The sequence below is a fragment of the Carcharodon carcharias genome, chromosome 10 (assembly GCF_017639515.1).
Source record: "Carcharodon carcharias isolate sCarCar2 chromosome 10, sCarCar2.pri, whole genome shotgun sequence".
NCBI lineage: Eukaryota > Metazoa > Chordata > Chondrichthyes > Lamniformes > Lamnidae > Carcharodon > Carcharodon carcharias.
Genome location: NC_054476.1, coordinates 92494818 through 92509312, shown reverse-complemented (window position 1 = coordinate 92509312; position 14495 = coordinate 92494818). Strand labels below are relative to the sequence as shown.

Below are 14495 nucleotides of genomic sequence, written 5' to 3'. Positions count from 1 at the left end.
CAAGCCTTTAAGGGCCTCAATTGGTGACAAGGTGGGAAGACCATCCATGAGCCTTAATTGGAGCAGAGGCAGGAAGATGGTGGGGTCCCCACCCATCACCCTCCCACTTGATTAAATGCACGCCTGCTACCAAACTCACCCTGGGGAGGGTATTAAATTACACCCAGAGTTTCTGCATTAATCAATAAGTTATGTTAAACATAACAACTAGTCTCTTTATGATAATTTTTGTCTGAGCATACATCTGAATGAGATATGGAAACTGATCGAAAGACAAAACAAATATCTATCCTCTTGATTACACTTTGCTCAGTCATTGCATCCAATGGATAGAGATATGGGCTTTATCCAAAATTAGATCCACAAGATCAGTTTAGTACACATGCAAAAATGAGGTACAATCAGACCCTAAACATTTTTAAAACAAAGATTACTTTACCATCTTCATAGGGTAACTTCGTGAGTTTATTGTTGACTTCTATTGTGCCTTGCTGGGAAATTATGATTTTTGTCTGTGGAAAAGAATAAAACAATCAAATAACAGAAATTGGAAGTCTACCTTCAATTGATATATCTGAATGCAACTGAATGTTGTCAGCAAGTGAATGTATAACGTTACAAACTGAATACTGAGTTAACACCTAACATAATTGTTCAGCTACCCCTCACCAATAAACATCACTAAAGCTAAGCCAAATCAACCGACAGGCATATTAAAATAATCAGGCAAAATATTCAACTTGCCAAGCAGGTGTAAAACCAGTATTGTGGGTCAGCTGACTGTTAAAGAAACTGCCTGAGATTAATTTTCATGGAAATGAAAATCATACGATTTTATTTCCACGTGGCTATTTGAAAATCAACCCAAAAAATGAACAGAGCAAAGGATTAAAGCTATTTTATTAGCTAAAGAAAGGAGGTTTAAGGATGAGGATTATTATATGTTAGCTATTACAAAGTGTACTTAAAGCAAAATACTGCAGGTGCTGAAAATCTGAAACAAAATAATAAAAACTGGAATCACTCAGCAGGTCACACAGCATTTTGCACATAGAATCTTTCCTCATAACAGAACAGGAAGGCTTCCCACTCCTGAAACATCCACCAAACCCTTTGATCTGTAGAGTCTTTTTAACATTTTCTCCGATCATTTTGTGCTCTAAGGAGACAACAATCAGTTTATTTCAAGATAAATGGAAACTATAGTCACAGTGCATGTTCACACCACCTGTAAATGCAAGAAGATGGAGTTCCCTTGTACATACCCATACAGATGGAGGAATTTGCTCATTGGTCTGCAAGTATTAATGAAATTTAGAATGATGAAAAAGAATTAGGGTATTATCATTTACCATCTACCAGTGTGAGTTAAGAGGTACGTTGGATCACTGAGCTCTATTTAAACTTTAAGTTCTAAACTTACAAAGTTGGCTACAATTAATGCACAGAACGATCAGTACAAAGTCACATTTCATTGTTTCACTTTCATATATACAGCTGACCCGGGGCAGAATTTTACACTTCGCGGGCGGATGTGTGCCCGTCCTCTGCCTTCAGGGAGCTTTCTCTCAGCGCTCACCCGCGCCCACATTGATATCATTGCCTGCCACTCCTCTCACCCCCACCCTGGCAGCGCTGACCTTTTCAGCATGCGCTTCACACTAGCTGGCTGTTAAATGGCCAGCCAGCGTGAAATCACAGTCGAGGGCCAATCATGGCAGGTGGTTTGTTTCCTCGCCGATCCAGGGCCCGCGAATCATGCCCGCCCGCCAAGCTGAAACTTCAGTCCTTGGGGTCTATCTATCCAGAACACTTCGTAAAGTGACCAGTTATTGCAGAAGAGGCCGTCATTGAACATATCAAGACTCTGCATATTTACATCAATCTGGAAGAATTCAGAACAGCAGTGAAAGAAATTAAAAATGGCAAAGCAATGGGATCAGATGAGAAACCAGCAGAAGTATGGGCTTGCATAGGTGAATATGGAGTCCATGCCCTTAAAAAGCTACTCAATTGTGTTATTGTTTAAGAGAAAATTCCAAAGGCATGAAGGCAAATCGTTTTGGTAGCAATATTCAAAGGAAAGGGAGAAATTTAAGGTTGCAAAAACTACCTTGGAATTAAACTCCTAACGCGTAACTTCAAGATATGGGGAGAATAATGGACCAGAGACTGAGGAAAAATAGTCTCATTTTGAGACAAGTGATTGAGGAATATCGGGAAGGCCAATGCAAAACGAAGGTTGTATTTATCGATCTAGAGAAGGTTTATAACCGGGTGCCTAGGGAGGAAATCAGGAGATGTGCTAAAATGCACGGAGTCCTTGAGAAGTACGTATGGTTTTTACAGAACATGTACAAGAAGTGCCAGATAAGAGTAAGAAGCAATGTGGGGATAGCAAGAGTTTTGAAGTGAAAGTTGGATTGCACCAAGGATCGGCACTGAGTCCCTTCCTCTTCCTGATTTTCATGGATGTTCTAACTGAGCAAGTGAGACAGGAAGTGCCATGGTCATTGATGTTTCTCAATTACATGATGATGGGAACATGACCGAATGTCTGGAGAACTGGGGCAAAGAGCTAGAAGAAAGAGGTATGAAGATCAGTAGATTAAAGACTCATTTTGTGGGCCATCGGTTTGAGCCTAGGGAAGAGGATTGGAGTGAAGGTGTAAACATTATGGGTGAATGCTTGGAGGAGGTGAGTAATTTCAAGTACCTGTAGTCAGTGGTTTCAGAAGATGAAAGCATGGGAATGGAAATTAATCAATGGATTAGCTCTGGTTGGAGTAATTGGAAGAGGCATAGTGAAGTGTTATGTGATAGAAAAGTGTTGATGTAAGTGAAAGGAAGAATTTTCAAGACAGTTATGAGGCTGATCTTGTTTTATGGCACATAAACTCAAGCAACATCAAGAGGAGGGGAAAAAGGACTGGATAATAATGAATTGTGGATGTTGAGATGGATGTGAAGTAAGGAGAAAGAAGAAAAGCACCTCAGGAAGGCAGTGAGGATTGTGAAAGCATTGAAGAAAGTAGCTGAGAAGCGATTGGAATAGTATGGTCATCTGTTGTGGACAGAGCAAGAGCGAGAGAGAGAGAGAGATAGAGAAAATGTGGTGAGGCGAGTGACGGAGATGAGACTGCCAGGAAGGAGAAAAGGAAGGCCTAAGGCCATATGGAAAGATCTAATAGCAAAAGGCTTAAATGCAGTGGGACTGGAAGACAAATGGATGGCTGACAGGAAGAAATGGAGAAGTGATCAACCAGCATTATAGTGACCCTAAGTAAAATGGTGAAGCTGAAAGAAGAGAGATTACCAGGTTATCTGAATGATTTGAAAATGCTGCATCCTGCAGAGTTTTGCGACTGGACTATCATGCCTCCGTCCATGTAGGGATAGAAGCAGGAGAACTTTACAAATGGTGGGCGGGACCTGATTATGGGTTCCTATCCCCAGTCCTGTCGCCAGCAATGCTTAGCGAGATAAAGATGCGGGAAGTGAGCCCACATGCTGCACTCTTGCCCTTGCTGGCTCCATTGCAGGGGTGGGCAGTTTACACCCCCGAAATTTTGATGCCATCAGGCCGACTTCTGAAACAGACTTGGTTCACGGAACCTGAAGTGTCACGAGTCTTGGTCTGGAGTCAGGAACCTTTGCTAGACAAGTTCAAAAAATGTTGACAACCTCACGTGATAATGTAATGCTGTATAAGTTAAAAATGTTTTAATACAGTGATTGACAAGGCTTTGTTCTCAAAAGGTAAATGAATATTAAAGTGACCTGCATTCTGTGGAAATGTGCTCAGATGCATTATAGCACATGATCCAATGGAATAAAGTGTTTATCTACATTGTTATTCAGATTTTACTGTGTCGGTGATTCCCTGTAACTTAATTTCTTTCTTTGATTGACAGCTCAGACATCAAAGGTTGAACAAATGTCTTAGCTCTTTCAAAAACTTCAAAGGTTTTAATGTTTCTCGCCCTGGCAGCTTTCTTTATACAGCTGTGCAATGGAATCCCATTATGAATGTTTTACTGAGTTCCAAGCCCCAATAATGGATTCGGCTCAGCAGGGGTGTTGACACAGTCATACTGGATTACTGGGCATGGAGGCAGGGAGGTGTGAGGAGATTGGGAGTGAGTCAGTGAGCATGGGGAAGCACTGAAGGATGAGGGGTATGAAGGTTGGGTATGCATGAGAGGTCTGATAGGGGCATGCGGGACATGGAGCGATGAGATGGGATCATGTGGGTAAGGTTTTAGAGGGTCTCACGCTCAGCTAGCAACCTTGGTCGATGTCCCAGGGAACCAAGGCCCATCTGCCCATCATTGTTTCTGTCTCTACCCTGCTTCTGGGGGCAGCAGCCCCAACAGCAGCCAGCCCCTGCCACAATATGATGAAGATAGCATGGGTAGGCACTGCCAGGCAGGAAGTGGGATTGTGAAATCAAGAAACAGCCCGACTCACAACTCCCACCTTGAAGATAAAAATCCAGCCCTTTCTGCCTATGTACTTATGCCCTTGCCAACAACTTGCCTGGGATTTTTCGTGCTTGGCGGAGAGCGGACAAAATGGCGCGATCAGTTTCACAACGACGTAAAATCAGTTAGCAATTGTCCGCTCAGCCCTCCAATGGTGCACCGTGTTTCACACCATCGGACATCAGGAACCTCATTGTAATACATCTGCATATCATAATTAGGCCAGCCTGCCAGAATCTTCCAACCCTCCCGCCCCCGCTGGATCGCCCACCCATGTTGGTGGGAAAATGCGATGACGTGTCTCACAACAGCACAGAAGTGATGTGTACCTGGTGAGCTGCACTTCACTCGGGACTTCAAGGTTTGTTTGCCTACATTGCTTCGGTCAGCACTCATTGTTATCAGCGCCAGGCTTCACAGACAGAACCACATAACTCTTAGGTGGGGGATCACAGGCAGGTCTCTACCTACCAGGTCAACTATATGTGGGTGGCTTTTCAATGGCTGCAGGACTAGGGCTTGCTTGGCGAAGGAGGGAGAAGTGGCCTCAGGCAAGGCAAGAGGCTGCAGGACAAGGGCTGTACTGGGGAAGGAGGGTAACCCAAGGTGTGTGTGGGGTGTGTGACCTGCGCAAGTGGCCTCAAGGTGGTGAGGGCTGAGGAGGCAGTCTCCAGAGGAGATGAGGCCAGATGGACATGTGAGGGTATGTGTGTGAGAATGGGTAGTGATATCCTTTGAGCTGGCAGTGAGTGAGATGCCAGGGAATGTGTGATGGGCTTGTGTGTGAGTTTAGTGTGATGAGATGGTTGCCATATCCTTGCTGCACAGATGACATCACTCAACCTCATCCTGCATTGGATGGCCAACCCCTTCTGTGCAGCATTGGCACAGATCACCACTGCCACCGCCTCCCAAGCCTGGTTGGTCGTGTCACTGACCTGGGGGTCAGAGCTGGGGGTGGAGGACATCATGGCAGGCCTGCACAACGTCCAAATGGCATCCAGTGACGTGTCACTAAACTTGGAGGCTGTAGTCTTTTTGCCTTTTGTGGACATCCTTCCAACAGTAGTCCTGGGCTGGAAGCACCGAGTTGTGAGCGTGTCTGGGCTTTTAATATGGCACCTGGTGTGATGAAGAGGTGAGGTGATGGCGTGGCAGGCGAATGAGAGCCCACCCGCCATGAAAACGGTGTGTTTCCCAAGAATGCATAGCTAATGCGACGGGTTTGGGATGATACAGCACGAAAACCCACCACATCGTTTTACCTGCCCACTACTGTACTTCGTGCAAATCTGGGACGATTCCACCCTTTGTCTTGAAATGCACCAATTTGTTCAAATTAGATTATGACTGTCAGAATTGTAATCACTTTGGTAACATTATCTGTAGATATGACAAAACTGCATATGTTGATCAAACACATTCATAAGGTGTATGTATGGATTTTCAATAGTCATTTGATAAAGTGCATTGGAAGCTGGTTGATAAAAATGAGGCATATGGTATTAAAGGAAGCGCAATAACTAGATAGGAAGTAAATTAAAAGACAGAAAACAGAGAGTTGTGATTATTAGACTAGAAGGATATAAGCAGCAGTTTCTATCACGAGTCAGTATTGATGCATTATCCCCCTTAATACTTGTAACTGAGCTGGTATAGGAAGCACAGTGTCAACATTTGTCCCTGGCATGATAGGACGACATATAGTTAACTTTGAAGAGAACTGCACGTGAGTACAGTTTAATGTAGAGGAATGTGAGGTGACTCTTCATACGTTAAATGGTAAAAGTTTAAAAAGTGGTAGCGAAAACAAAAAGCTGATATGAGTAAAAATAATCACGAAACTGTTGGAAAATTTGAGGTATCTTTAATTGGCATCACCTAATATCCAGTCCCACATCAATGTGGCATGATTACATACTATATTGTATTTGAAAACTGTTCAAAACAGTGATTTTTGCATCCACTCAATAGTAAAATGTAAAATTGGGCAAGTGCTTTATATTTTTTTTTGTTTATGGGATGTGGGTGTCACTGACCTGGCCAGCAGTTTTTGCCTTCCACTAATTGTCCTTGTTCAGAGGCATTTAAGAGTCAACCACATTGCTGTGGGTCCGGAGTCACATGGAGGCCAGATCGGGTAAGGGTGGCAGATTTCACTCCCTAAAGGGCATTAGTGAACCAGATGGGTTTTTACCACAATGGTTTCATGGTCATCATCAGAGTTTTAATTCCTATTTTTATTGAATTCAAATTTCACTATTTGCTGTGGCGGGATTCAAACCAAGGTCCCCAGAGCATTGCTCTGGGTCTCTGGAATACTAGTCCAGTGACAATATCACCATGCCACACTGCCACAAGTTTGCAAAGAGGATTAAGCTTGTCTACCTCATATAGATAACAATAATTTTTTTCTCACCCTTACTCTCAATTGTTATTGCATTATGCTGCACCAGAATAAAGCAAAATATATGAATGAAAACACATATTTTATTACAATAAGTGAGATGCCTGAAGCAAGTGACTAGAATGCTCTGTGGAAATGAATTAGATCAGCAACTATACAACAGTGAGAAATGGCTCACCAGTAGCTTGAACTAGATGCAGATGTGGATTAAAGTCAGAAGGCTATGGGGTGGGGACAGAGGGACAGACAGGGTTGGAGGGTCCTAGATGGGTATTGATGTCGATGAGTTGTTGGAGCTTGCGTTCCTTAGCACTTGAGAGAAAGAGGAAAAGTTTCTTGTTGAGGCGTCGGATGAGACAAAGAATAAAATGAAACTGGGGGCACACGCAGCTTTGAAAAAGAGTGCGGCGAGGGTGAAGTCAAGTGTGTTCATATGGCAGTGCATGGCACTGAGTGTGGATCTCAGACTGCGACGGCAACATCACCAACACCCATTTAGGACCCTCCACCCCTGCCTGTCCCTCCGTCCCCATCCCATCTTCCAATCCCAGCCCCAGCCGTGTATTCATAATACCCCCTAACCTTCCCCTCTCCAACGCTGAACATTCAATGCTCAGCAAAGGACTTAGTTTCATACCCTTACGCCCTCATCTCAATGAATTTCGGGCTCAGCACAATGCTGAACTCTTCTTCCGCCGTCTTCGTCTCCGGGCTCACTTCTTTGGGCAGGTGTCCTCTCCCCATTCAACGGATCCTTTTACCCACCTCCAATATTCTCCCTCCACCTGGACCCCTCCCTCTGGATTCTTACCTTCTCTTGATCTTTTCATTGAGAACTGTCGGCGTGACATTAGTCGTCTCAATTTCTCTGCTCCTCTCACCCACTCTAATCTGTCTCTCTCTGGACTTACTGCACTCCATTCTCTCAGGTCCAACCCTGACATTGTCATCAAACCCGTTGACAAGGGTGGTGCTGTTGTTGTCTGGTGCACTGACCTCTACCTCGCGGAGGCTGAGCGTCAACTAGTAGACACTTCCTCCTACCTCTCCCTGGACCATGACCCCACCACTGAACATCAAGCCATCGTTTCCAGGACTGTCACTGACCTCATCTCCTCTGGAGATCTTCCTCCCACAGCTTCCAACCTGATAGTCGCCCAACCTCGGATGGCCCACTTCTACCTCCTACCCAAAATCCACAAACAGAACTGTCCCGGCAGACCGATCGTGTCAGCCTGTTCCTGCACCACAGAACTCATTTCTCGTTATCTTGACTCCTTTCTCTCTCCCCCCTTGTCCAGTCTCTTCCCACCTACATCCGTGATTCCTCTGACACCTTACGTGACATCAACAATTTCCAGTTCCCTGGCCCCAACTGCTTCCTCTTCACCATGGACGTCCAATCCCTCTACACCTCCATCCCCCACCAGGATGGTCCGAGGCCCGAACAATCCCCATCCACCACTACTCTCCTCCATCTGACTGAACTTGTTCCCACAATGAACAATTTCTCCTTTAACTCCTCTCATTTCCTCCAAATAAAAGGTGTGGCTATGGATACTTGCATGGGCCCCAGCTATGCCTGTCTCTTTATGGGGTATGTGGAACATTCCTTGTTCCAGTCCTACTCCGGCCCCCTCCCACAACTCTTTCTCTGGTACATCAATGATTACATCGGTGCTGCTTCATGCTCTTGTTGGGACTTGGAAAAATTTATTAATTTTGCTTCCAATCTCATCCCCTCCATCATTTTCACACGGTCCATCTCTGACACTTCCCTTCCCTTCCTTGAACTCTCTGTCTCAATTTCTGGTGATAGACTGTCCACCAATATCTATTACGAGCCTAACAACTCCCACAGCTACCTCGACTACAGCTCCTCACACCCCGCTTCCTGTAAGGACTCCATCCCATTCTCTCAGTTCCTTCGCCTCCGTCGCATCTGTTCTGATGATAGCACCTTCAAAAACAGTTCCTCTGACATGTCCTCCTTCTTCCTTAACCAAGGTTTTCCTCCCACGATCATTGACAGGGCCCTCAACCGTGTTCGGCCCATCTCCCGCGCATCCAACCTCACGCCTTCTCCTCCCTCCCAGAAACATGATAGGGTCCCCCTTGTCCTCACTTATCACCCCACCAGCTACCGCATTCAAAGGATCATCCTCCGCCATTTCCGCCAACTCCAGCATGATGTCACCACCAAACACATCTTCCCTTCACCTCCCCCCCCCGGCGGCATTCTGTAGGGATCGCTCCCTCCGGGACACCATGCTCCACTCCTCCATCACCCCCTACTCAACCCCCACCTATGGCACCTCCCCATGCCCACAAAAAAGATGCAACACCTGCCCCTTCACTTCCTCTCTCCTCACCGTCCAAGGGCCCAAACACTCCTTTCAAGTGAAACACTTGCATTTCCCCTAACTTAGTCTACTGCATTCGTTGCTCCCAATGCGGTCTCTCTACATTGGAGAGACCAAACGTAAACTGGGCGACCGCTTTGCAGAACACCTGCGGTCTGTCCACAATAAAAACCCAAATTCCCTCTCGCTTGCCATTTTAACACTCCACCCTGCTCTCTTGCCCACATGTCTGCCCTTGGTTTGCTGCATTGTTCCAGTGAAGCCCAACGCAAACTGGAGGAACAGCACCTCATCTTCCGACCAGGCACTTTACTGCCTTCTGTACTGAATATTGAATTTAACAACTTTAGATCTTTAACTCCCTCCTCCATCCCCACCCCCTTTCCATTTCTTCCCCCTTCCTTTTATTTTTTCCAATAATTTATATAGATTTTTCTTTTCGCACCTATTTCCATTATTTTTAAATCTATATCTTTTATGCCCTGTTGGCCTTTCCACCCCACCCCCATTAGAGTTTTACCTTGAGTGTCCTGCCGTCCATTCTTAATTAGCACATTCGTTTAGATAATATCACCACCTTCAACGCCTCTTTGTTCTTCTGTCTGTGACATCTTTTGATTATCTGCTCCTATCACTGCTTGCTTGTCCCTACAACCACACCACCCCCCACCCACTTCTGTTCTCCACCACCCCCCCCCCCACCTCCACCTTAAACCAGCTTATATTTCACCCCTCTCCTAATATTCACTCAGTTCTGCTGAAGGGTCATGAGGACCTGAAATGTCAACTCTTTTTTTCTCCGCCGACGCTGCCAGACCTGCTGAGTTTTTCTAGGTAATTCTCCCTGCTTTTATGTTCAATTCCCTTTGCAAAAAATGATAACATTTTATTAACTTTCCTAATTACTTGTACTTGCATACTGTCATGATTTACTGGGGATAGCGTGCTGTAATATCAAACCGCGTTGCTCCCTGAGCCGTGACAAATGTGAAAAGTTTAACCAAGCCACCAGATTGCCCCAATTCTACCTAACTGTTTAATTCAGGTTAACAGAATTCAAGCACCAGGTTTGTAAACTTAATAAGTAAATAACTGTTTATTGAACAAACTGTCTTTAACTGGTGGCAAAAGAAAGAAATATGAACTGCTAATTTCTAACATTATAACTTAAACTCTACCCATTCTTAAATCCTTATACACACCCACACACTTAAGATACACAAAAACATGGATTTTAAGGGTGGGATAAAACAGTTTAATAGCACCAATCTGGAGTACAGGATTAGATGGGTTGATTTTGATCGATGTCTTCCAAATTCCTTTCAGTTCTTTGATGATGACACAAGGTGGTTTTCCAGCACTTTCAGTTTTTAGTTCACTGTTTGAGAACTTGCTTTTCAATGTTTCTAATAGTGGTTTTCCCCTTTTCCTTTTTACAGGGGTTTCCTCAGAGAGAGAGCAGGTTATAGAGATATGAGGAAAATAGATTTTTAGGTGTTTTGTCTTTGCAGGCTAAGGAGCTATTCTATTGCACTGCTCTCACACAAACCCTGGTCACCTGGCCAGGAGCCAATTAAAATGCTTGGTCCAGGACTCCTTTCCATCACCATCCTGTCTTTCACGGCACACTCTGTTCCAGGACTGCAACATTGTATATATCTCTCATCCTGTTCCACTGGACATGTCTTTCAAACTGTAGACATTGTAGCTTTAAATCCACAGTCCAACAGAAATAGAGAAAAATAAAAAGGATATGTTCTTTACAATACTAGCCTTTTTGTGATTCATGCAATAGGACACCCAGGGCCCCCTGCAATCTCTCACCATTTAGATAATATGCTTCTCTTTTATTCTTCCTGCCAAAATGGACAATTTCATATTTTCCCACATTATACTCCATCTGCCAGATCTTTGTCTACTCACTTAACCTTTCTATACCTTTTTGTAGCCTCCATATATCCTCTTCACAACTTACTTTTCTACTTATCTTTGTGTCATTAGCAAATTTGGCAATCCCTTCATCCACATCATTTATATAAACTGTAAACAGTTGAGGTCCCAGCACTGATCCCTATGGCACGCTACTTGTTACATCTTGCCACCCTGAAAAAGACCTATTTATGCCTACTCTCTGCTTCCTGTTAGCCAGCCAATCTCCTATCCATGCTAATATGTTACCCCCTATACCATGAGCTTTTATTTTCCGGAATAATCTTTGATGTGGCACTTTATTAAATCTCTTCTGGAAACCTGGAAAAATAATTCTGAAGAAAATACAGCACATCCACAGCACGTTACTTCCTCAAAGAACTCCAATAAGTTGGTTAAACACGATTTCCCTTTCATAAAACCATGCTGATTCTGCCTGATGACCTTGAGCTTATCTAAGTGCCCTGCTATAGCTTCTTTAATAATAGCTGCTAACATTTTCCCTACGACAGATAGAAGGGTCATGAGGACTCGAAACGTCAACTCTTTTCTTCTCCACCAATGCTGCCAGACCTGCTGAGTTTTTCCAGGTAATTCTGTTTTTGATTAAGCTAACTGGCCTGTAGTTTCCCACTTTCTGTCTCCCTCCCTTTTTGTATAAAGGAGTTACATTTGCTATCTTACCATCTACTGGGACCTTCCCCGAATCTAGGGCGTTTAGGAAAATTAGAACCAATGCATCAACTATCTCACTAGACACTTCTTCTAAGACCCTAGGGCAAAGTTTATCAGAACCCGGGCTCTTGTCAGCCCGTAGCTCCAATAGTTTACTCAGTGCTACTTCTCTGGTGACGATTTTCCTGACTTCCTTCCCCAATTCCGTTTCCTGCTTTATAGCTGCTTTTTACTACATAAGAACAGTAAGAAAGCTCATTTAACTGTAAGACGTTTTTAGTTCAAAATGGAAGCATGTGCTAGAGTGTTCATGAAACCAAATGTGACCCTTACCTGATTGGTAGCATAGATTATGCTCGTTAACTGTGTTTCTGAATATCTAACACCGCATTTATCAAATACTGCTTCAATCGTGCCATCGTTTAGCATCTTAACACTCTGCAGCACAGAAAAAAAACATCAATTAGTAACACAACCAGATGAATAAAATTACTTCCTCCAAAACATATGTCCATTATATAGCAAAAATATTAATGAAATTAATTCAAACAGTTTTATTATAAACCTTTTGCAGCTTCTTTATTATGTTGATAGGCATGCCAACATTTGCTGCAGTGCCTTTGTACCATTGGCATTATAGGGTTGTGTTTATATTGATTCAGATGAGTGATGTCATTGGGTTCAATGTAAGCATCTTCTTCTGGTGCTGGTGAATACAGTACGCCAAAACAGATGGAGGAAGTTAGGATGACATAACAAATCTGTAACCAAGGTTTCCTGGACTTTCGACCTGCAATTTAGGTACACTACTGAATCCAAAATAGGAGAACTGCCCCTTGAACTGATGATCTTTGGAAAATTTTGTTATGCTTTCTCCCCAAGCTCCTTCGTTGAACTCAGGCGCTTATTACCAGGGCCGACTGATTTTTATACTTTTAGGGGATATTTGTCATTTTCCTGCTGGGATATAGCAGATCAACTGCCTATTTACACTTCACCTTTTCTTTATTTTGTTTTGTACAACAGATGGCCAACATCCCTTTGCCCATTATCTGTCTGGTAGTAAAAGTGAAATTTCATCCTTCATCTCAGTAACTTTTTAAATACCTTTCTGTAGTAGTACCAGGTCCATGCCTTCTTCGGATATCCCTCCAAAGCCTCTTCCACAGTAAAACTTGTCTAAGTTTTTCTTAAGCACCTAGTTCATTTCATCAATCTCAAATATGCAAAGGTCACCCTTATCTCGAAATTGTCCCACTCTTTAACTGTTCTTTAAATAATGTGCTTAGACCATTGCTGTTTATGTCAAGTGTTCTTTCATGATTCCTCAGCCTTTCTGATATATGTAGTAGGTTCCCCAACCCGAATTACTGCATTTATTCCTGAGTACGGCTTCTCATTAAGGATATTCTGGACTTGGAGGGGACATAGCACTGATCCAACAGAATGATACCAGGTTAGAAGGTTAAATTATAACCACAGGTTGCATAAACTTGGCTTGTATTCCCTTGAATTCGTACTGAGGGATGATCTAACTGAGGTGTTAAAAAGATTTGATGGGATAGATACAGATGAGCTATTTATTTTGATGAAGGAATCAGGAATGTGGGAACATAACCTTAAATTATAGCCAGGCAATTCAGAAGTAAAATCAGGAGGCACTTTTTCACACAAAGGAATCTGGAATTAATTCCCTGAAAAGGCTTTTGAGGTAGAATGATACATTTTCGTTATGTAAGGTGTGGAAGAATAAAATACATCTACAGGACAACTAAGGGTTAAACGGGTAAAATCACAGTGGAATACTAAAGCACAGTTCCCTCTTGGTTCTCGCAGGCACACCTGCAGCTGCCAGCTCATTGAGCAGTAAAGGAGGAAAGGAGTATCATAAACAAGCTGCCTGGAATCCTTGACGCAAGGGATGTCTGCCCCAACACAAAGGGACAGGATCAAGCAATGGTCATTTGCGTTTTAGCATATTCACCCCCTAGCACTATAGATAAGGTCAAGCAGGGTTATCTATTCTCTCTTATGCTGCCAGACCTGCTGAGTTTTTCCAGGTAATTCTGTTTTTGTTATCTATTCTCTGTCTCACTTCTTATCATCAGATGGGCTCCTCATAAGATCCTGGGTAGTCGTAAGCTAGAATAGATCAATTGTATACTGCATGCCGTAAACAAGGATTCGCAATGTAATTAATTATTGAAGGTTAGACAGTTTTATCACCTTCAGGCTCTTTGATATGTACAACTTTTACTATAACTATGTGTGTACTCTGATGCTTCTTCAGAGTGTCAGCTAGCTCCACTGTAAGCTGCTGGGCTCTCCGTGATATCACGATTTTAATAAAAGGCTTCTGAGACAAACCTCCTGGGTCTGAGTGTTCACTCTGATTTCCGCAACAAATTGGCAATGAGGTGGGATCCGACTGAAGTCCTGTGGCCTCTTAAATTGGAGAGGTAATTGAAAACCTGGACCATCGGATCTCTGATAAAGAACCCTTGCGGAGAAAGGGAGATACTCTCCTAAGTTGGGGAGAGTACGAACTGCATCCTAGCTGAAAGGGGGAATGCAGTCAAATAGTGTCCCAGCTACCTCTTAAGTTGGAGAGGTGGCCTCTTAAGCTGGAGAGGTGAA

General features: G+C 43.5%; 1 protein-coding gene across 1 annotated transcript in view; it reads right to left on the bottom strand.

Moving 5' to 3' along the window:
• The window catches only part of LOC121282853 (mucin-6-like), a 286476-nt gene that overhangs the window by 174332 nt on the left and 97649 nt on the right, over positions 1 to 14495 (bottom strand). Inside the window, exons 12-13 of the mRNA XM_041196667.1 lie at positions 12192 to 12296; positions 440 to 512 (exon numbers count right to left, since the gene is read on the bottom strand). Of these exons, the coding sequence (XP_041052601.1) occupies positions 440 to 512; positions 12192 to 12296 (178 nt within the window). The remainder of the gene's footprint in view (positions 1 to 439; positions 513 to 12191; positions 12297 to 14495) is intronic.